Source organism: Hemicordylus capensis, chromosome 5, assembly GCF_027244095.1.
Source record: "Hemicordylus capensis ecotype Gifberg chromosome 5, rHemCap1.1.pri, whole genome shotgun sequence".
In the NCBI taxonomy this organism is placed as follows: domain Eukaryota; kingdom Metazoa; phylum Chordata; class Lepidosauria; order Squamata; family Cordylidae; genus Hemicordylus; species Hemicordylus capensis.
Window position 1 is genome coordinate 164,765,194 of NC_069661.1, and position 23,654 is coordinate 164,788,847.

The 23,654-nt window shown below is 44.2% G+C and overlaps 1 protein-coding gene across 10 annotated transcripts in view; it reads left to right on the forward strand.

Annotated features, from left to right (window-relative positions):
- Nucleotides 1-19,897, forward strand: part of GRM8 (glutamate metabotropic receptor 8) — a 791,912-nt gene extending 772,015 nt beyond the window's left edge. For all 10 annotated transcript variants that reach the window (XM_053256776.1, XM_053256769.1, XM_053256768.1 and 7 more), the window contains one exon: nucleotides 19,322-19,897. Coding sequence is in view for 1 of the 10 variants with exons in the window: in XM_053256771.1 (XP_053112746.1) it covers nucleotides 19,322-19,371 (50 nt within the window). In the remaining 9 variants the exon portion in view is untranslated. The remainder of the gene's footprint in view (nucleotides 1-19,321) is intronic.
- Nucleotides 19,898-23,654: the final 3,757 nt, after the last annotated feature.

Genomic DNA, 23,654 nt, shown 5'->3' on the forward strand with positions numbered 1-23,654 from the left:
GAAAATTGTTATGTTCATGACTACTCATATTTCAGGCAGAAGAGAGAGGAATTTGTAATGCAAATGAGCCTTTGGGGAACTGTAGGATTCATAGTCACATTACAGACCCAAATGAAGCAGGAGCCTCCTCAGGTGTGAAGGATGCCTACAGAATGAGGACGCTGTTAAGAAGCTTCCCTTAGAGACTGCTCATGCATCATTCCTCTGGGCTCTCCTATTTACAATCCCTTATCCCTTTTGCAAAATGGGAGTACTGATATGTGTCCTTCAACTCGTTCTGTTCAAGCTCTTTCCATTTCTGGCTACCTAATTTGTATTTTCAGCCAGACAATGCACAGACACAGCAGTATGGCATTGTATGTATGTTAATTATACATGACTGCCAAGTGTCCTTCAGACACAACTTCCTGTCCCTGGGATCTAGTCGTCTTCTGTGCACTCTGAACTGAGAACATAAGAACAGCCCTGCTGGATCAGGCCCAAGGCCCATCTAGTCCAGCATCCTGTTTCGCACAGTGGCCCACCAGATGCCACTGGAAGCCACAGACAGGAGTTGAGGGCGTGCCCTCTCTCCTGCCATTACTCCCCTGCAACTGGTACTCAGAGGCAACCTGCCCTTGAGGCTAGAGGTGGCCCACAGCCCTCCGACTAGTAGCCATTGATAGACCTCTCCTCCATGAAGTCATCCAAACCCCTCTTAAAGCCATCCAGGTTGTTGGCTGTCACCACATCCTGTGGCAGAGAGTTCAACAAGTGGATCACGCGTTGTGTGAAAAAGTACTTCCGTTTGTTGGTCCTAGACCTCCTGGCAATCAATTTCATGGAGTGGCCCTTGATTCTAGTGTTGTGTGAGAGGGAAAAGAATCTCTCTCTCTCCACTTTCTCCACACCATGCATGACCTTATAGACCTCTTTCATGTCTCCCCGCAGTCATCTTTTTTCTAAACTAAAAAGCCCCAGGTGTTGTAGTCTTGCCTCATAGGAAAGGTGCTCTAGTCCCCTGATCATCTTGGTTGCCCTTTTCTGTACCTTCTCCAGTTCAACAATGTCCTTTTTAAGATGTGGTGACCAGAACTGTACGCAGTACTCCAAGTGTGGTCGCACCATAGTTTTGTATAAGGGCATTATAATGTTAGCCGTTTTATTTTCAATCCCCTTTCTAATGATCCCTAGCATGGAATTGGTCTTTTTCACAGCTGCCACACATTGAGTCGACACTTTCAACGAGCTATCCACCACAACCCCAAGATCCCTCTCCTGGTCCGTCACCGACAGCTCGGATCCCATCAGCATATACTTGGAGATGGGGGTTTTCGTCCCAATGTGCATCACTTTACACTTGCTAACATTGAACCGCATTTGCCATTTTGTTGCCCACTCCCCCAGTTTGGAGAGATCCTTTTGGAGCTGCTCACAATCCGTTTTGGATTTCACTACCCGGAAGAGTTTGGTATCATCTGCAAATCTGGCCACATTGCTGCTTACCCCTGCTTCTAGATCATTTATGAATAAATGAAAAGGCACCGGTCCCAGTACAGATCCCTGGGGGACCCAACTTCTTATTTCCCTCCATTGTGAAAACTCTCCATTTATACCTACCCTCTGTTTCCTGTCTTTCAACCAGTTTGCACACATGTACTTGTCCCTTTATCCCATGACAGCTAAGTTTCCTCAGGAGTCTTTGATGAGGAACTTTGTCAAAAGCTTTTTGGAAGTCCAGGTAGACTATGTCAACTGGATCACCTTGATCCACACACTCATTCACATGCTCAAAGAAGTCCAAAAGGTTGGTGAGGCAAGATTTACCTTTGCGGAAGCCATGCTGGCTCACTCCCAGCAGGGCCTGTTCTTCTAGGTGCTTTACAATTCTATCCTTGTGGATGCTTTCCATCAATTTGCCTGGAACGGATGTTAGGCTAACTGGCCTGTAATTTCCCGGATCGCCCCTGGATCCCTTTTTGAAAATCGGTGTTACATTTGCTACTCTCCAGTCCTCTGGTACAGAGCCCAATTTCAGGGATAAGTTAAATATTTTAGCAAGGAGGTCGGCAATTTCACATTTGAGTTCTTTGAGGACTCTTGGATGGATGCCATCCGGGCCTGGTGATTTGTTAGCTTTCAGTTTTTCCAGACAGTTTAGAACATCATCCCTTGTCACTTCTATCTGACTCAGCTCTCTAGCCTCCATCCCTAAAAAGCCTCGTTCAGGAACAGGTATATGCTCAGTATCCTCTGCCATGAAGACAGATGCAAAGAACTCATTCAGCTTCTCTGCAACCTCCATATCCTCCTTAATAATCCCTTTCACTCCCTCATTGTCTAATGGTCCAACTGACTCCTTGGCAGGTTTCCTGCTTCTGATGTACTTAAAGAAGTTTTTGTTATTCCCCTTGATACTTTGGCTAAATGTTCCTCAAACTCTCTTTTTGCCTCCCTTATTGTCACCTTGCATTTCTTTTGCCAGAGTTTGTGTTCCTTTCTGTTCTCTTCGTTTGGACAGGCCTTCCAATTTCAGAAGGAAGTCTTCTTCCCTTTTATGGTTTCCTTGATGGTACCCGTTAGCCATGCTGGCATCCTCCTGGACTTAGTGGTACCTTTCCTCCTTTTGGGTATACAATCTAACTGGGCTTCTAGTATTGTGGTTTTGAGTAAACTCCATGCACTCTGAAGCGAAGTGACTCTCCTGATTTCCCCCCTCAGCTTTCTTTTCACCATACTCCTCATTTTGGAGAAGTTTCCTCTTCTGAAATTCAAAATGTCTGTGTTAGACATCCTTGGTGATTCTCTCCCCGCATGTATGCTGAATTTGATGGCACTGTGGTCACTGTTCCCTAAAGGGTCAATGACACTGACATCACGCACCAGGTCCTGGGTGTCACTCAGAATTAGATCCTAGGTCGCCTTCTCTCTGGTCGGTTCCATGACCAACTGTTCTAGGGCACAGCCATTTAGTGTATCTAGAAATTTGACCTCTTTGTCCTGACTTGAATGTGAATTTACCCAGTCTATGTGTGGGTAGTTGAAATCACCCATAATTACAGCCCTGCCTCTCCTTGACGCCTCCCTGATTTCCTCCTGCAACTCCCAGTTGCTGTCGGCATTTTGTTCCGGAGGGCAATAGGACGTCCCCAGTAGCACGTTCGCTTTCCGGCCTTGTATAGTCACCCACAGGGTTTCTGTGGAGGACTCCAGTCCACCTAGGTTTTCTAGCTTGTTAGATTCTATCCCTTCTTTAACATACAGTGCTACCCCTCCTCCAAGGCGCCCCTCCCTGTCCTTTCTATAGAGTTTATACCCAGGGATAACAGTGTCCCACCGGTTCTCACTGTTCCACCATGTTTCTGTTATGCCCACTATATCTATTTCTGTGTTAGCAAGCAAGCACTCCAGCTCACCCATCTTGGCTCAGAGGCTTCTGGCATTGGCATACTAGCACCTATACACTGAACCTCTCCCCTGATGTATGCTATTCTTTTGACTCTTTGACCTGCTGGCACAGGCTCCCATCTGCTCTTTATGCGGTTCTGCTCTGTCCCCTTCTGTTTTATTTGAATTCTTTGCAGCCTCACACTTTAAAGGATGGCTTTTGCCAAATGGGATACTGCCCAGCTCCCATCGGCTGTTCCCCAGGTGTCATTTTAAAACTGCTCTGCAACCTTTTTGATTTTAAACGCCAGCAGTCTGGTTCCATCTTGGTTCAAGTGCAGCCAATCCCTTTTGTACAGGCCTTGCTTGCCCCAAAATGTGTCCCAGTGCCTAACAAATCTAAACCCCTCCTCCCGGCACCAACGTCTCATCCATGCATTGAAACCCCTCAGCTCTGCCTGTCTCACTGTACTTGTGCGTGGAACAGGTAGAATTTCTGAGAATGCTACCTTGGGGGTCCTGGACTTCAAAATGCTACCTATCAGCCTAAATTTGGCTTCCAGGACCTCCCGACTCCATTTCCCCACATCGTTGGTGCCGATGTGCACCACGACAGCTGTCTCCTCCCCAGCACTGCCTAGGAGCCTGTCTAGATGCTGCGTAATGTCAGCAACCTTTGCACCAGGCAGGCAAGTCACCGTGCGGTCAACACGCGGTCACAAACCCATATCTCTATCCCTCTAATGATTGAATCACCCACTACAAGGAGGCCCCCACCCCCCAGAGGAGTATGCCCTGTGCGAGAGGATATGGGCTCATCATCCACGGAAGGGGTCCCTTCTAAAGAAGCATTTCCCTCTTCCTCAGACCGATGTCCTTCTTGCCCAAGACCTTCATTCTCCATGACAGCAGAGGAGCTACCAGCCCTGGAGTGGGATGCCTCTATCACATCCCTGAAGGTCTCGTCCACATGCCTCTCTGTCTCTCTGAGCTTCTCCAGATCCTCCACCTTGGTCTCGAGGGAATGGATTTGTTCCCTGAGAGCCAGGAGCTCCTTGCACTGAGCACACACCCATGACTTCTGCCCATGGGGCAAATAGTCATACATGTGGCACTCTGTGCAATACACTGGGAAGTGCCCCTTCCCCTGCTGACCTTCTATCTTCATACTGTTTTAGTTGCCTGTTTACAGTATTTAGGGAGCTTATTGTCCGTTTATTAGATGGTTTATTAGGATAGGTCTCAGCTGTAATGGTCGACTATTTAACTGTCCAAACAGTCTTTCCCAAGAATATGAGGGATACGAGGGAGGGATATGTACTTACATTCTCTTCTCCACCAGGCTCCTTGTGATCCTTGTGATCGCTTGTTCCAGGGCCCCCCGCACACTTCCCGCTAAACTCCTGCAAAACTCCTATGTCCTGTTTGCTATCCCTGCTGGCTGTGCTCTGTTCGCTATGCTCTCGGGCCTTCACCTCATATGTAGAGTAGCCTTCCAACTGTCTCATAGGATGTGAGTCAAAGGAAAGGAATGTGACGCCTCTCCCAGCCCTAGCTGACTCCACCCCCACCAAGCAGCCACTAAGTAAACACTGCCTTTAGGTAACCCTAAGAACTCCTAGCCTTGTGATATCTTAACCCTAACAAGTAACCCTAACAAGTAACACACACAGAGATAGAGAGACTAAGACCTACCCCTTAAAGAGAAACAGCCCCTGCAAAACTCTCCTCTTCCTGTTAGTTTGTTTGAAGGGGAAAAGGCTAGATGTTTAGAAAGGCTTGCTCACCTTCTCAGCTGTGTCAACTGAGACCTGAGGCCTAATTCTATTCACATATGTTCTGGTCTCTGTGAATCCTGTTGGGAGCACTGGCTCCTACTATCCCTGGGATCCCAGTGTCCATGGCGATTGCGCTGTTTGCCCCTCTCTCTTGCTGCCAGTTGGCTGCCATGCTCTCTTGGCTCCTCCAGCCTATGCAGAAGGAAAGCCAGCAGGAACTAAGGGCCTTTGAGATTTGGAGTTCTTGAGACAGCCTTTTAAAAATAATTTATTTCATGTATTTCTATACTGCCCAATATATATCTATAGGGTTGTCATATTCTGGCTTTCCAAATCTGGTGGCCTAATTTGCATATTATGCAAATTGGCTTGAAAATAATTTTTGAGCAGAATAATGACTGCATGTTTTGCTCCATAACTCCGCTTCTACTAGGGCTAGAGCTTAGCTTTATTTTATTTTATTTTATTTTATTTTATTTTATTTTATTTTATTTTTTAAGGAAAGCTGAAACGTGAGCGAATCTGGGTGGGCTAAGCAATCTGGGTAAGATGCTTAAAAGCTGGGTGAAACCCAGAATTCTGGGGGGCATAGCATAGCAACTCTAAATATATACATCTCTGGGCAGTTTGCATAATACCAAATATCACATCAAGAGGCACACTTCTCCCCGCTTCTCAATCTAAAAGCCTAGTATTTCCTTCTGTTTCTCTCCCTCCTCCCCATACCCCCGTTTTAGGCAAAGAGATATAAAAAGAGCAAAGTGACACAAATCAATGTCTGGGTAGGGGATTTGTAGGTTCTCATTGGAAAAGCCATTTTTAAATCTCCCCAAGGGCAGAAATGAAAGTTGCCCATAGAAATCAATGCAGAAATCCAAGATTTTAATGTAGCTATGTTTGAACATAGCGTGTCACTCTCCCCACCTCCAACAAAAGATACCAGCTAAGATAGGAGGTCTTGCTCTTTTAAACTCAGGTCTTTCTTTGTGGGGAAAAGGTAAGCTTTTTGACATTTTAAACATTTGAAAATAGAGAGAGATGCACCTAGGTAATTTTGGAGCCTGGACCTCAAGGCCTTTGGATCCCCCCCCGTCCCGCAAGTTAAGCGCCATCCCCCTATACACACGACAAACACAATATTTTAAACATGTGGGTTCCTGAGGACACAATCAGCAACTGAACTCACAAGAATGTAAGGATGTTTTAAAAACCTGGAATATTTATGCAAATATGCATTAGTAGAAACATTTCAACATGCAACTTGACATATTCCCATCCCACATATTTCTTTCCCCACTCCCCACTCTGCCTCTAAAGTACCCAGCACAGGTCATAATCACACTCTGCCACCTGGTGCAGTGTGGGCCAGCGGGGACCACAACACACAGGACAGACTAAAGAGGATTTGGGGAGCTCCAGGGGGTGTGGATGCCCTGGACATCAGCTGCTAAGTCCAGGGGTAAGAGCACCACTGAAAATAGACCTCCTAAATGTTCCAATTCCATATTCTGATGCCAGTATAGTCCTTGTAGTATCCCCATATTTTAGGCTGTGGTGTGGTGGGGTGTGTTTGCTGAGGCTGAGAGAGAATGGCTGACAACATTACTACAGTATGGTTCAATGTAGTCCTTCTTAATATTGCAGGTTAAAGGTGGGGCTGAGCCACCTTTTGGTTTGGATTCCCAACCCAAAACCATATTATAAAAACCCTGTCAGGTTGCAGCAAATGACAATCTGTATAAAATGTTCCCCCAGATCTCAATTCCCACTCTCAATTACATGCAAAAGCCCTGTACTCTGTGGACTTGCATGGGAAGCTGTTAGAAACAAACAGGAGGTCCTCTCTTCAGTGGTACCTTTTGGAAGCAAGGAGTTGGACCATGGACCTGTGATGATAACGCCCAATCACCACTACGTTTTAACTACTACTGTGAATATGTGTATACTGTTCTTCAACCCAAGTTCTCAAAGTGGTTAACACAGAAAAATATATAATACAGAAATGAGATGGTTTCACAGCTATGTTAAAATCCTGGATCTGTCCCTAGATTTCTACAGGCAGCTCCCGTGAGGAACAAATGGGTGGGGGGTGGAGATTAGCCCTGTGTAATCTATCTAGCCATACAGACCATGGACTGAGTGCATAGCCTAGGTGATTAGCTCACTGTTCAGAATGCTGCTTGTGCTATAACTCCTGCAGTCACAAGATATGACAAGATCTTGATACCTTGCATAAATATGTATATAGATATCTACGATAGATTTTATAACTTAGTCTTATTTTTCCCCTCATGGTAATGAGCTTGCATATGGTTATCAATCTGGCACCTCCTGTAATCAGCATGAGCCTCTAGGTGACTATTGAAAGCAATGCTGGACATTTTAATGGCTTACTTGGGGGGGGGGATTGGAGTTCCCGGAGCAACTTCAGTCAGAGTTAGCAAACCCCCCCACACTTGCAGCCCAGGCCTACATCCCCAGGCCTTGATAAGTTATACACTTCCCTCCACTTATGCTGTGGCCCTGCTTAGTAATAGATAATGTGCTCCTTACACAGAATTGTAATTGCTTGGTAGCAATCCTGTGTGCAGTAGATGCTACACAGATGTAAATTTGTGGTGTAGGCATGCCTCTGGGAACTAATATTCAAAGTTATCTGTAGACTCAAGTTCCTTAGTGGGACTGAAGTCAGGTTTTCTGTTGATAAACCCTTGATTTCTTTATATTTTAGAACATGTACCACTTGGTTTCAGTAGACAGAAGGCAAATTATAGATTCAAAGTCTGCTGTATTAAGTCTCAGATTATTCACACTGCCAGTCTCCATATTTGGAATAGCATTAAGTTCAGGATCTTATTTCTCCTCCATAAGGATGGGACTACAGTGTGGAATTAATTTAGATTTCTGGAAGAAATACAAAAATGGATATAAACTCAAGGAATATGCTTCATTTCAGCCAAGGAAGAAACACAAACCCATTGTACTCTCTCTCTCTCTCTCTATATATATATATATATATTTATATGGCTCAAGGTATATATATGTATATAGCCATATATATATGTATATATGGCTATATACATATATATATGGCTTTCTATAGAAAGCAATAGAAAAAGAACATGGGCAGGCACTGGGTGCCAGTAGGAAACTGGCTTTGGCTTCAAGCAGCAGTGCCATGCAGACTGAACTGGTGCAAAATTTGGTTCAGCTAATGAATCATGTGAATTCTTAATGAAGCCAGAGTTCCTGGCCAAAAAGATATATTTATTTATTTATTTATTTATTTACCGCCTAATATAGAAATCTCTAGATAGGCAGTGTACAGAATTAAAACTCAATACAAAAGATAAAACATTTAAAATTCATAAAAAAGATAAAAATCATAATGAATAAAAACACATTAAAATATAAAATCTGGTTTCAGTTAAAAGCCTGGGGAAATAGGTATGTCTTCAGGGTACTCCTAAAAAGAAACAGAGAAGGAGATGCTCTTATTTCAGCAGGGAGCATGTTCCAAAGCCTGGGCAGCCACAGAGAAGGCCCAGTCCCAAGTTGCCACCAAACGAGTTGGTGGCAACCATAACCAGACCTCTCCAGATGATCTTAATAGGTGACAGGGTTCACGACAGAGAAGGTGCTTTTTTAAGAACCCTGGACCTAAGCCATTAAAGGCTTTATAGGTGATAACCAATACTTTGCATTTCGTTCGGAAACATATTGGCAGCCAGTGCAGTTCTTTTAGAATCTGTGTTATGTGATCCCTTCAGGTGAACACAGAGACCAATCTGGCTGCCGCATTCTGTACCAATTGTAGTTTCCAAACGATGTACAAAGGCAGCTCCACGTTGAGTGCATTACAGTAGTCAAGCCTAGAGGTATGTACCACTGTTTTAAGGTCATTAGTCTCCAGAAATTGACGTATCTGGCATATCAGCCAAAGCTGATAAAAAGCACTCCTGGCCACAGCCTCAACCTAGATAGTCAACAATATTTGACTAAAGAGCCTCTGAACCATCAGCATAATCAACAGTATTTGACTAAAGAGCCTCTGAATCATCAGTATAGTCAACAGTATTTGACTAAGGAGCCTCAACCCTGGAATGCAAGTCCTTAGTCAGGCATGCAGATTTAGCCTTTTCCACTGTCCACATTCCAGTGCCTACCAGCCACTGGGCTATTAGTTTTTACTCCCTTCCTCCCTCCTTATCGGGTCCTGGGGAGTTGCCTTTACCCCCAGCACAACTGACAATACTAAGGTTGCCAAATACCAGTTTTCAGTGTGCCTCTGCTTTATCAATGCACTTCATTTCTTTATTTCAAAAACCTTGTTTCTGAGGCAGTTGCTCTTCTGAAATACCCTAATGTTAGCATTTGCCTGTGTCCAGATTGTGGTCTGTTCACACTTGCAAATTTGGTTTTGAGCTGAACTCCCCCAAAGAACATACTTACACATGTGTGTAGTGTGCATATGTGTGAGCAATAATTTAGAGGGACTTGCTGCCAAGTAAACATGCAAAACGATGCTGCAAGTCATGGTTTTTTGTATGTGTGTTTTTTTTAATTTCTCTCTTTTATTCCAAGGGACTAAACTGGTCTTGAAGAGTCTGTTAGTTTCCTGAGTTTCTTGTGCCAAATTTACAACTATCTCTGGTCACCTATGCTTGCCAAGTGTGAGTCATATTACAACTGTGAATTGCCCACAGTCTTTAAAACCAAGATACCAGCTGCTGAGGCTTTGAAATCCCCAAACAGAAGCAGTAAGCTCATTATAGTAAATTGTGGATGATACTTGAGAGGATGTACATGAAATCAAGAGAGAGAGAGAAAGCTGAGCATACTGATTGTGTATGTGTATGTGTGTGTTTTAAACATTAAGTTAGAAATGACAAGAATGTGATTGACTTTACAAGTATTCCACACACCTTCTTTGGAGTACTGCTAATTTATGTTTATTATTATTAGCATAGGAAGCCATTGATTAGATAGTACTTGCTGCTGCCGAAATCAATAGCATTTCAAATGCACAGATTGCATTGTTCTGATTGCATTCATTCTTACAATTTTATTTTATAGATGGGGAACTGAGGCTGAGGTAGAACAGCTTGAGCAAAGCATTGTATCAGCTCTGTAGCTAAAATGCCACAGTGGACAATATTCAGGGATTATGGGAGTTGTCATCCAACATTGGGAGTTGAGGGTCAACATTGTGCAGCCCTGCTGTAGACGTTAATACACCAGATGGCCCAGTGGCCAGACAACATAAGGCTGCTTCATAAGTTCCAGTTATCGAACATTTAAAGTCCAAGACACAACAATCACATGTCCAGTGAAGGCATGAAAGGAAGAGCTGGATCACACCTATCCGTGCTGTTGACCATTGTGCTTTCAGCTGGGGATGTGCCTGAACCTTAGGGAAGAGCCGAACCAGTTTAGGCACCGGCATTCAAACTGGTTCAGTGGGGTGGAGATTGGTTCCTTTAAAAAGAAGGTAAGCTGGATCTTACCTGCTCCTCTGCCACCCCACCACTTTTCCAGGCACGGCACTTACTGTTAAAAAGGCCACACACAGCTGCAGCGCTGCTCCCAGCAGGCTGCACATGGCGGCAGCCATGTGTGTGCCAACACTGCGGGCAGGCAGCTGTGCTGAGGAATATGCGTGAGCTCCTCTCTGCCTTGAGATGAGATTGGGAGTGGGGACAGCTCCCTCTTCCTAGTCTGCCGAGTCTCTATCTCAGCATTCTCCATTCCACTTGTGTTGCCAGACTGTGGGCATTGCATAAGCGTGTCAGTCATCCAGCAACTGCTGGCCATGATGTGAGCAGGGGCATGCTCTGTGTGATCGTGTCTTCTTGACATCAGTCGCCTGCACGTGGCAGGGAAAAGACCTATTGACTCTTTCCTGCCGCTCCTTATAGCAGTGACTTTCCCGGAATTCCTAAGCTACACAGTCATACATATGCACAATTAGTGATACCCCAGGATGGCAGGGGGATCTTCCAGATGGGAAAGGGATCCTGGGGGAGAAACACAGAAGAGTCACTGAGAAATGGGGGGAAAGGGGTGATGGGTAGGTGGAAGAGAGAAAGGGTGGTTCAGTAGAGTTAGCTGCACAGTTGCTACCAGCATCTAAGGTAGATCTCATGCACAGTAATTGTAGAGGGCGGTTCTGGGACCTGTTACCTGGCTGAGAAGGAGGCACCTGGCAAAGCCAGGTGAGTGCCCCTTTTGGTCAGGAGGATTAATCTGGATTCAACACACCCTAGTTTAAAGAACCAGGGGGCTTGATGGAATTAGTTCAGGCTCCCTGGATTTGAAAGGGCAGTCATCAAGACTCCCCTCAGCAGGGATTGTGGTGCAAACCCATACCCAAACATTGGAAAGGAGCCTCCAGCTAACAAGTGGAATCTCCATAGGGGGAATCCATTTGCTGTGTTGCTGCACATAGTTCCAATCTAGACTGTTTGACAGATAAACATCCAGAAAAATGGTTTGCCATGAGGGTCCCTGCATACTCCTTTTGGGAGTCCTTTTTTAATATCCCTTGCTAAAGATAAACTGTTTTCCCCAGTTGGGGAGGAAGAGACTTGGGGCCCCTCCCTCCCTCCCCTGGGGCGAGACGATTGGGCCCCTTTCTTCCTACCTATACTGGTGAAAGGTACACTTAACCTGGGGATCCTGTCCTTGTCTGTTGGGAACTGCTTTCCGCAAGTGCACCCATTCATTGTCGGAATACCAAGGGTGGGTGGAAGGGAAGGAGATAAAGGGAAAGGATCATTTTACTTAATTCTCTTAGCCAGCCACCAGCCATGCGTAGGGATGTGGCAAGGCTATGCATGCCGTCAAGGGAGGCACCTGATTGGCTGGGCGCCGGTTGGCTGCTGTTCACCAGACTCATGGCAGCAAGGAGAAGCAGGCGAGGCGGTGATGGTCCCAGTCACATAGGGGATGGCCACGGTGGCGGGGAGATGGAGGCGGTGGGCCCGGCCGTGGGGGGGGGGGGGGGCAGCAGCAGCGAGGAGGCGGCGGTAGCAGGCCCGGCCGCCAGGGTGAGGAGGCGGTGGCAGAAGGGGAGGGGACGGGCTAGCTTGAAAGCCGGCCAGAAACAGGGGGGGAGAGCAGGCTGGGCAGAAGAGGAAGAGGCCCAGGGGAAGAGGGTGCAGTTGTTCTGCGCTGGGTCTGCTAGTGTTACTACTAATAATACTACAACAAATAATTATATACCACTTTTCAAAAAAAGTTCCCAAAGTGGTTTATATAGAGAAATAAAAATAAAGATGGACTGGGCCAGTCACTTCTCTCGCAGCCTAACCTACTTCACAGGGTTGTTGTGAGGAGAAACTTAAGTATGTAGTACACCGCTCTGGGCTCTTTGGAGGAAGAGCGGGATATAAAATATGTAATTTTAAAAAGGAAAGGGAAAAATAAATAAAAATAAACGTAAGATTGGTACCAGCAACAGCCACTGGAAAGATGCTGTGCTGGGGTTGGATAGGACCAGTTGTTCTCCCTCTGCTCAATAAAGAAAACCAGCACAGTGGTCCACTATGTTAAACAGGATGCCGGACTAGATGGGCCTTAGGGCTGTTTGTATGTTCTTAAAAAGATGCCTCTTTGCTCACTTAGCAGGGGAACAAAATTACCCATCCAGGGTAATGGGATTGCAAGAAGTTCTTGGCAGCTGAAGCACAGCTGGTCTTAAAACATTGAGGATGACTCCAGAAGATTGCAGCCCAATTCAAAAATGGGGTCATCTTATTTAGGAGAAAGGTTCCTTGGCAGCAACAAATTGCAATGCATCACTCTGGCTGACCTCATAAAAATAGGGGCAGGCTATAACTTGAGATATGTATGACCAATATTGCCATTTACGATAGGCACCAAAGCAGTAATTTGTTGCCTGTGCACGTGCACTTCAAACAAACATGTCACATTCAACCACGCTAGACACCTCATGTACTGGTGTCCAGTCAGAGCACACATGCAACTCCTTCAACAGCATGGGTTCAGAAAGAGCTGCTCCAGATCAGCTGCTAAGCACAGGAAAGGGTTCCTGGCATGCCTGCCTCTTCCTCTCCTTTCCTTGGAAGCTTTCACATCAATTTCAGTAGGAATTCTAAGCAGAGGTCCTCCATGCAAGGTACCTCACTAAGGGGTGCATTGGAGGATGCCCAAGCAGTCCAAGCATCAATTGCTTATAGCACAAACAACCCCCCAAACCAACCCCCTTCCTCTCAGAAGCATGGCAGGCTTTGCCCTTAAAACCTCTCTGAACCCTTGATTTTCCTATGGCAACCCAGGTCCACAACCACAGAATCCCTGATTTTTTAGCCTCCTGTTACATGCCAATACACACAATGCCATTAACAGACACACACACTGCACAGGTAAAGGAAGATTGTCTTTCTTTAATTAACTGAACAAGAACAAGGGGACCACAGGTGGGGTTAATGTGGTAGTGTTCCTGCATTAGCTTCAATGGAACTTGCGCTGTGCCCACGTGCAGCATCTGAGTCTTTTGCACTTCAAAAGTGGAGAGCTCGTTCATTGCCCCACAGCTGTCTTTCCTGTTGTTGGGGTGGGGGAAATGTTCCCAGGTATATCTGCAGAAAACTCATCTTATTGCCTGTGCTTCTCTGCTGTTCCTCTGAATCCTCTGTCTTGGTCCAGGGGCAGCTGCTGTGTCTGTACAGAAATCTGTTTATGTATGTGTGTATTTAGGGTTTAATGTCTCCTGAATATAAGTGCTGAAATGAAAACAGTTGAGATTTCCCTCCTGCTGTCTCTCTATCTTTTCCTCCCAGCCTTTTCTTGCTCAGGAACATGTCAGGTTCAAAGCAAGCAGGGGGAAAGCAGGCTTATTCCAATCTGGCTCTGTCCCTTTAAATGAAGGCACTCAAGGGATGCAGCATCCCTGTCACCAGGCAGTGATTGGAGGAGTGAGGCAGTAGTGGCTGGTGGGCACTGTAGTGGGAAGGGGGGAGCAGGGGAGAACCTGGTCACTGAGGCAAAAGCCTTCCGCCCACCCCTTTCCTCCACACTAGCGGGCTTGGGCATTTACCTAAGCCTGCCAGCATTGAGAAAAATGGAAAGATCAGAAAAGCAGAGCAAAAGTCGAAAAAAGTAAGGTTTTGTGGGGTGGGGAGAAGAAGGCAGAAAGCAAAAACAAACAGGGAGATAGGCAGAAAGGAAGGGCAAAAGGCTGGAAGAGGGACAGAAAGCAGGGATTGCATCCCTTCTCTCACCAAACAATCTAGTAAAAGATCAGACTTACCAGCAGCCAAGTATCCTCCAGAGCAGAGAGCTTACTCCAGCCCTTCCTCCCCTGCCTGAAACATACTCTTACTGGTTAGAACAGCTGCTACTCAAGCTGCTCCAGCCAGTCCAATTCCTCCTGGCACTGCCCCCGGGAAGAAGGGGGAAGTACATTAAAAATATACTCCCCGAAGCAACCAGAAAATGCATTTTAACCCATTATTTTAGTTCTTCTGGGGGGCAGTGCCAGTAGGAGCCCGCTAGTAATCAGATTGGCTGGAGCAGCTTGAGTAGCAGCTGTTTGATCCAGTAAGACCAAAACAAGCAGGGGAGAAGGGGCTGGAAGAAGCTCCCTGCTCTGAAGGTTCCCCTGGATGCTGGTAAGTCTGAGCCTAGCTTGTTTGTTTTTGTTGGGGGAGGGCACTGCCCCTCCTGCCCTTACTGACCCGCCACCACTGGAGTGAGTTGACAGCAGAAGAGGAGCGTTTGTTCTGAGAGACAGCCAGTGAGAGACATGGCTGCCCTAGAACAGATGCATTTCTGAGTTGCTCTGAGCTGACCGCTTTATGGTAGTGGGAGGAGCTTCCTCACAAAACCCAAGCTACAGTGACCACAGAATTCAGATAACACAATGGTGCTTCAGAGCTTCCAGTTTCAGCAGTGAAACTCACTACAAACCAAGGGTTTGTTGTGGAAAAACAGGTTTGGAGATAAAAACAGAGCCATGGTTGGGTGACAGAAGTGCAGCTTCACACATTGGGACAATCAGAAACACCTACCTCAGCCATGTTTACCTGAGGTTTGGTGTGATGTCTAAATTGGGCCTATGACTTAATTCTCAGTGAGGTGGTAAATCAGTGTATGGACAGTACCATTTCATGATGAAGTAGGAGGTCATGTGACTGTAATCAAATTCATTTTTAAAAAAATCCTTGTACATAGAAACCAGATACCAGGGAGAAAGCTATGCTAGAACCCTCAATACATACTAGTTTTCTGAGTGCGGGTTTTTTTTTTAATTTTAAAAAATAGACCAGTCAGTCATCTGAGCCCTCGACTGAGCAGTCTGAAGTTGTACAACCCAGTCACAGGTTTACCGCCTCTTTAAGAACTTGGCCTGAAAGCAACCAAGAACTCTATGTTGCCTTCCAGGCTTCGCAGATGCATGGGCTCCCACCAGATTTGATAGAAAAGTGGAAAAGATGGCTTTTCCTCCTAGTATATATGAAGTTTTGTGTCACAGGATGAAACTACCATGGCTTGCCGCCTTTCCTGTAAGAATCATAGGCTACTAACATTGCTAATATAATACATCTGTTACCCGTTTCTTCTGCAGTAATGACAGGCTTTGAATTAGTTTCTTTTAAATCTATTTTGGTGTTACTTTAACATGAAACATTGATCGTCCTGAACTTGATAAAGAAGAAAATATTAAAAATGGGCTTTCCATCTAGCAGTGAATAGCAGATTTTTGTTTTATTAAATTGTAGGTATATTAAATATAAGAAGTACTTCTCATTTTCTTCATAAAATCACCTTAAGGGTTTCCAGTATGTAACTCTGTTGAAATGTAAATGATTAATCATAACAAGATAATTAAATGAAAATATATTTTATCAATGGGAATTTCTAATTTGAATCGTTTTCTGAAGGGAAAATGCATGAGTCAGTGAGAACAGAAATTAATAACAGCTAAGCTTTTGGAGAACTACTCATATGTGTTCTACTACATACAATACATATAAATGACAAATATCAGCAAAATCCTCATTGTTGTCTGTTCCTAGTCAACATCCAAGCACCGGTTTAAACACCAAACTGGGACCATGCTACACATATTGTGCAAAGTGTTTTACTTTTGGCAAGTGTATATATTTATTTAAAATATTTCTGTCCCACCCCTCCAGGACACTCCTGCTCAGGGCAATGCACAATAAAACAATAATAGAATATAAATAATTTTAAAAGCATAAAAATGCTAAGATAAAATAGCAGTAGTGTTCTCTCTAAGGTGTGTGCATGCATGTACGTTTTTTGATGTCTACTCAGTTAATTTTAGATCCCGCTCAGGTTAAATCAGAAAGAACATAAGAACATAAGAAAAGCCCTGCTGGATCAGGCCTAAGGCCCATCCAATCCAGCAACCTGTTTCGCACAGTGGCCCACCAGATGCCACTGAAAGCCACAGACAGGAGCTGAGGGCATGCCCTCTCTCCTGCTGTTACTCCCCTGCAACTGGTACTCAGAGGCATCCTGCCTTTGAGGCTGGAGGTGGTCTTTAGCCCTCCAGCTAGTAGCTGTTGATAGATCTTTCCTCCATAAAGTTATCCAAACGCCTCTTAAAGCCATCCAGGTTGCTGGCTGTCACCACATCTCGTGGCAGAGAATTCAACAAGTTGATTATGCAGCATTCCACATGGTGCACTGTGGATTACCTTCCTTCCCCCACTCCTGATTGCTGCTGAGCTTGTTGCCATGCTAAGGTCTAACTCTATCCTTAAAGTCTAACTCTGTCCTAAGGTCTAACTTGTCACCATGCTAAGGTCTAACTCTGGTTGCACGTGTGTATCAAACACTGCCTTGATATTGCTGCCCAGAACAAAACTCATTCCACATATAGATGAAAAAATTGAGGGTACACTGAATAACAGATAGGATTAAAACTGAATTTAACCCGGCTTAGATGTATAACTGAATCTAAGACTTAATGGAAGCCCCACTGGCATTGCTTTTTGCCACCACCAGGTACAAAGGGTGATGGCAAGTGCTCACAACTGGTAGAAAGAAATCACTGAGGTCATTCTCGTGACCAAGGAGAGAGGAGCTGGAACTTACCTTCCTGCTCCCAAGTGACCAGAGTCTGATCAGGATTATGCCATCCACACACCCACAAGAGCAGCACGGTGACAAGCTCAGCAGCAATCAGGAGTGGGAGGAGTAGGGTAATCCACAATGCACCATGTGAGTAGCACAGTGATTTGGTAAAGCTGCATCCTGCCCGGTTCCATAACAAAGATGGCTGCCAGTAGGCCAGGAGCATCTACTGGCAGTGTGGAGCTCCACACACACCACCACCAAGTGAGGTAGGAGGCTCACAATTGGCCTCCTACCTCACTTTAAGCTTGGATAGATGGTCAGAACTACCCAGGGGAGGAGCAGCAGGATCGGGAGGGATCCCGAGGGTGCAGACGACCAGCCCTACCTGAGCTTGCCCTGTCCTACCCAGGTAGGGCTGGTCGTGAGAATGACATCAGTGTCAAGCAGAGTCCCAGTTTGATTGATCTGGTTCTGATCAACAAGCAGAGATGGGTAGGCAAACTGCCTACATTCACATTGCAACCCACCCAACCCCAAATACAAAGGTTGGCACCAGCACCAGTTAAATCAGTTTCTGTCTATAAATATGACCTGATATGACCTGATTAAGTCTGCTAAATGTATATCTAAAGATACATTTAGCAGACTTAACTCCCAGCAATGTTAGATTCTCATTCTGGTCATTTTCCCTAAGTGCATCTGACTCTACCTGCACATGTAATAATAACATATAGGGTAGCAGTGCCTTTCATGTTAGTGTTTTGATGATAATGCATCCCTGTGTTCTAAGAGAGAGAAAAGTCTAATTATATTTGCATTTCAATGGGTTGGCTCCCTGGTGTCTTTAAAGGCAACATCTGTAGGGTTAGAGTCATATTTTCTCAGAAAGCCCAAAACAGATATGAACTTCCCATGGAATGTTCTGCTAGGTATATTTATCCATTATACTGTTGCGTGTGTAGTGTGCAAAGAATAAAGGGGGAGAAGAAAACCTTCTATTTCTGTCCCTCTGCTTTGTTATTCTAGAAAGCAGATGTCTAGACCAGATGTAGACAGTTCAAAGCATCCTTTTTGCATGATGGGTTTAAGATAAAATTCCCTGCATGGGCTACCTTTGTGCAGCATGTAGGAGGAGTTCAGGGGCTCTTTTGCATGTCTGAGCCAAGATGTAACCTACTGTTAGTATTAAGGTCACAACTGATGTTGTTCTTCACCAAAGTGCAAAATCCAAACTGACTAGAAACTGCCTAGGAACTATCATTAAGAAAGATAACTCCTGTCCTCAAATACTCTTGAGTGTAAAGATAAATCAATATTATTATTCTGGTTGTTTTATCTGGGTTCACAACATAATAGCAGATACAAAGGCTTCTCTATGTTTCATGGTTTTGAGATGTTGAGGTTGGTCTTCCCCTGATAAATATAAAGAGAACCACTACTTTGAAAGGTGTTTCCTTGCCCAATTAGCATGGGTTAGCTAGCAGAGTGGGGAGAGATCAAAAGACCATGAACATCAGTCTGCTGTTATAAGATAGGATGCCTGTTATAAGATAGGATGCCCATGGGCCAGTCTACACATTCTAGAACCCAACGTATCAGAAAGAATAGGAAAGCCAGTGTTGCGCTGCTTTTGATAGGCTACTCTGGTTCCAATCCCTGCTCAGTTGTGATACTCAGTGGTACCATTTCTCAGGCTAACTTGCCTCATGGCATAGTTGTGATGAGTGAGTTAAAACACCATTCTTAGGCATTTAAGGGAATGCCACAGTATCCTTGTAAGAAATAGCAGGTGCAATTCAGATGAATGTCAGTGGATTGACTAGTGCTACTCCATCAAGCCAGATACTGCAGAGAAAGGCAAACCACTTGAAGGGCCAGTCATTCTTCAATCTTCAATCTTCCCCTCAGCTTGAGCCAAGCCACTTGGCAGACCCTACTGATGCCCATACCGAATTCTTTCCAGTTCCTTTGAAGACATTCATATGGCATATCTCCACCATAAAGCATTTCATAGGATTGTTTGGCCTCTTAAATCCAGTTGGTTTCATCATGATAACCACTCCCCGCCCCCTTTTAACTGATTTGCATTTGTTTTTGCCTTACAGCTTCCTCTTCCAAGACGACTTATGTCAGCTACAGCAATCATGCAAACTGAAGCGGGGAAACAAAAACATACCTGAAGACTTGCAGTATGTGCATTTAAGAACAATGCTGACTATAACATCAGGCAAACTCAGCCTTTAAGATGTTTCCAGACAATAGTCTGACCTGTAAAAGGACAACGATTAACCATGAGCCCAAAGCAGGAGGGGCGGGTGGGTTTGGAGAGAAATGGCCCAGAATTATAATATACGACTGCGTGTCAAATGTCTGAAAATCGTTTACCCATGAAAGAAGGTGAATTGCAAAAGGAAAACAAAATGTTAGCTTGTGAAAAAAAAATGCTGTTGAAATAAAACCATGTCTGATGTTATACTTGTAAGTATTTTTTGTGATTGTGAGACTTTCCATTCCTGTTCCACACTTGTTCAACTTGTATAAGAAGATGAAGTTTGTTTCTTGTGATGGCTGACTGAATTGAAGCCCTGCGTTGTGCTAATGATAAATGCAATGGTTGACGCATGCACATTTTTATACAAAATAATTTATTTCTATTAATAAAGGAATGTTTTGCAAATGTTGAGACTTGTTTCGTTGCAGTTTTGAGGACTGGGTTTGAATGCCTAGTGCCAATTCCCACTATTTGTTTACAATGAAGTGATTATGTGCATTAAGGGACCTGCAGTTCTGGCACTGGGAGAATGCTGCATCAGGTGCAAGTATGTTTGGTTAGGTATGTGCATTCAGAAGATTGGATTTTAAACTCATTGGCAATTGTCTGTGGCCTAGGAGGATTATGGTTTAGAAAAGATGCCTGTGAGGAGCTGGGGAGAGATGGTATTTCTTACTGACCATGGAATTGAAGGGAATGGGGGGAATGGGGGGAAAGGGGGATATATATTCCTGACAGGGCTGCAGATATGTGGAAGTGTTTATTTATTTTCTAAATATGTATAGAGATTTCTAAAGATGTATACATCTTTCTTTCTGAACTGCTAGGGTTATATATTATGTTAGTGTCCCAGTGCTCTGGTAGCTGAATGCCTGAAATCTTTTAAAGATCTTATTCTTTAATCTCCAGAAAATGAGGTGGTTCTTCCTTCTAAATTCTGTAAATATCAGTCTACATATGGACATCATATAGACTGATGCTACTCATGTGGCAGCTGTGGATACTATCTGATATCAGCCCATTGTGGTCCAAATTAAATGGGGCTATTCTAGATTTTTTTTAAAAATGTATGTTTCCCCCAAGATTTTTGTGTCCTGCCTTTCAGTCTAAAATACAATTTGCATAATGCTGAATATATTTAACATTATGCAAACTGAAAATGAATATATTCATTATTTTCATAATGACTATGAGTGCTTTGAGACAAACTACTCTTTTCATTTCACTTCTCAGAGGTTGCTTTCTCAGTGATATAGCTCAGCTTAAATTTGTATTATTATTTATCATTGTTATAGAGCATGTTTAAGTGCTTTACCATTCTTCTCTCATTTGATTCCCCGAACAACCCTGTGGGATAGTTTAAACTAAGCTTACTACCCATTCTAGCCCCGATATATGCCTAATGCTACCAAGAGAACTTCATTAGACCCATTCACACATTATGTTCAACACTCATACAATGAGTGTGTACACTGGTATAGATATGTACGCATGTACAGCCATTCACATGATATGTTGAATGCAGGTACAGAAGTACGTTTCCTATCTGTGCCATGCATTTGAAGGACTTGTATCCAGGTTCACTTTTAAAATGAACCTAGGTACAGTCATTCACACAGTCACATGTATGACTGTACAGAGATCACATGTATGAATGTACAGAGATCTGTAGACTCATACAGCATAATGTCTGAATTGGGTTGATGTAGGAACTGAGACTCTACACTTTTCCAATGCTACCACACTGACCTGTGGTAACGAACTCAGATCTCAAGCATTCAGCTTACCAATGCATGGACATTACCATAATATGTAACCTTATTGGTTCAGAGAGAAAGACATATGTGTTTTTAAACAATTACTTTCATTATTCTTTGGAAACCAGTAGAGAATGGCTTTGACATCCAGTCACAGTAGCCCTGAAGCCACTGAGAAAACCTGATATTTTGCTATCACTGTCACTGACTGAAGAGATAATGAGGTGGTTCCCACAATCAGTGGGAACCGCCAGATGGGGTTAAGCAGGGTGAGCGGGCTCAGCCCGTTCTCCCCACAAACAAGCGCCCACAGAGACCTAGATGGCCAGATCAACCACCCACACGAGTGTGCAGGGCATGCTGGAGAGACCCCCGAGCTGGAAGGTGCTTTTTAGCCTCCCAGTCTGGGGTCAACTTGTGAGTTGCTGTGGCACGGAGCCACACCATGGCAATACACAATCCAAAAGCCTGAGTTAGCGGAGCGCTCGTTCCGCTAACCTGGGCTTAAGAGAAGTTAACTGTAGTGGGTTACCCACTTTGGTGAGACCGGGCTCGGCTGCGAGCCCGGTGGTTCTCATGAGCGAGTGAAATTGGGCTAGGCTCCCTTGGCCTGATTTTGCCCGATCATGAGAATCTCCTCATTATCTGTATTCTTGTGAGGGTCACAACTCTCCCATGGAGATTCTGTACTTCCTGACTTTTGTCCTAAGTAGTGTCTTAAGCACCTTGCTGCACAGATGGGCCATTGCTCACCTTTTATTCCTGTACAACTTTCTGTCTGTTTCCTGTACCTGTAGAACAAAGCATAACCAAAATCTTTCTCAGGTTCTTTCCTTTCCCCTTGTTTTCAGCTGTGTCTGTCCTTCTCCTTGCCCTTTTAATTTCCTATCTGCCTGAGAAAAACTGCCAGTCTCCTGGATTATGGATGGGCTTGGAAGTGTCCACCTAAGAGGCACTTCTGCTTGACCATCATTTCTGAAAATACTGTATAACGTAATTCTGACTTCATTTATTTTCTGTTCTTCTAGAGGCCAGTCTTGTAAAGATGTAACCATTTTTTCAAGGACCCTTGTCCTTCAGGTAAGTACTGGACCCACACATCAACAGATTAGCCCTGAAATAAAATTATGCACAAATAAAGCACTTCGCAATAAGTAAATAAATCAGGATTTGAATGGGAACGCCCCTATTGAGACGTGTATTTTCTGCCTGCTCTACTGTCCCTTCCCTTGAACAGGTGATTGGACCTATCATGGATGAGCTGACTGTATGCATATTACACTGGATCAGGGCCAATAAACAAGATTTGAGAAAACTGTGGAGCTGGCCTATGCAACAAGTGACCCACCAGCCATGAACTGTGGTTTGCTATGTGCTTGAACCCTGCTTCCCACCTCAAGCAACAATAGAAGATTTATCAAAGCCCTACCGTACATGGTTGTGCTACATTTTGTTTTTGTAGGTCAAAAGTTATGCAGGCTTGTTAGGGGAATTTCAAAGCAAGACAATAAGACTGCAATGAGATTTAAAAATAAAAAACCCTATTAAATCTTGTAGTTTCCATACTATATTGCAAACTCTCATTTATTACTAAAAGAAGTGAAGCAACAAGGAGAAGTTCCCACTGAGTCTGTAGAAATTGTATTTCAGAATTTTCTGGCACTTGTCTTATTTTTAGCCTGCATCCCTGGGGGAACAATCATTACTTGTGCTTTTATACACAAAACAGATTGCTTTTTAAACAACTTTATCCTAGTCCATCAAGGGTTTTTTTAAAAGGGGTGTGCATGAACCAGTAGCGAAGGTTTGGTCGAAATTCAGACCGAATCACCACTTTGCGAACTGGTTTGGTCGGACCAACCGGCTGGGCTGGTCAAACTGATGAACCAGCTCAAACCTGTTTGAAGTGGTTTGCAATCTAACCAGCCTGGTTTGCAGCCGATTGGTTATATCATGAACCGCTTCTGCACATCCCTGGTTTCCCCACCCCCCTCTTTGTTTTGGAGCTTTCTCTGTTTGTGAAGCTATTATTGAAAACTTGTATCAGCATAACTGGTGATGTTAAGCACATCCTTTGAATGATATTGCAGGTACTAACTTAAAAAGTTTTAAGTTAAAGTGTAAAAAGTTTTAAGTCTTGCTCTCAGAATTCAACATACTTCTGGGTGTATGAGCAGAAAAAAAGAAGAGAGAAAAAGAGGAGAAATTAACAATATATACCACAAACTAGGGTTGTAGCAAATCCTTTCCTCTGTTTTTGCCAATGCTCTTGTTGCGGGTGAAAATGGAGGAAGGAGTCCTTTACTTTCATATCAGACAACCCATGAAAGTATGTTGAATTCTGTGATCAAGTAAAGGCTGCGTGCAACATCATTTCTTGTGCATTCCAGGAAGTAACTTAATGCCAAC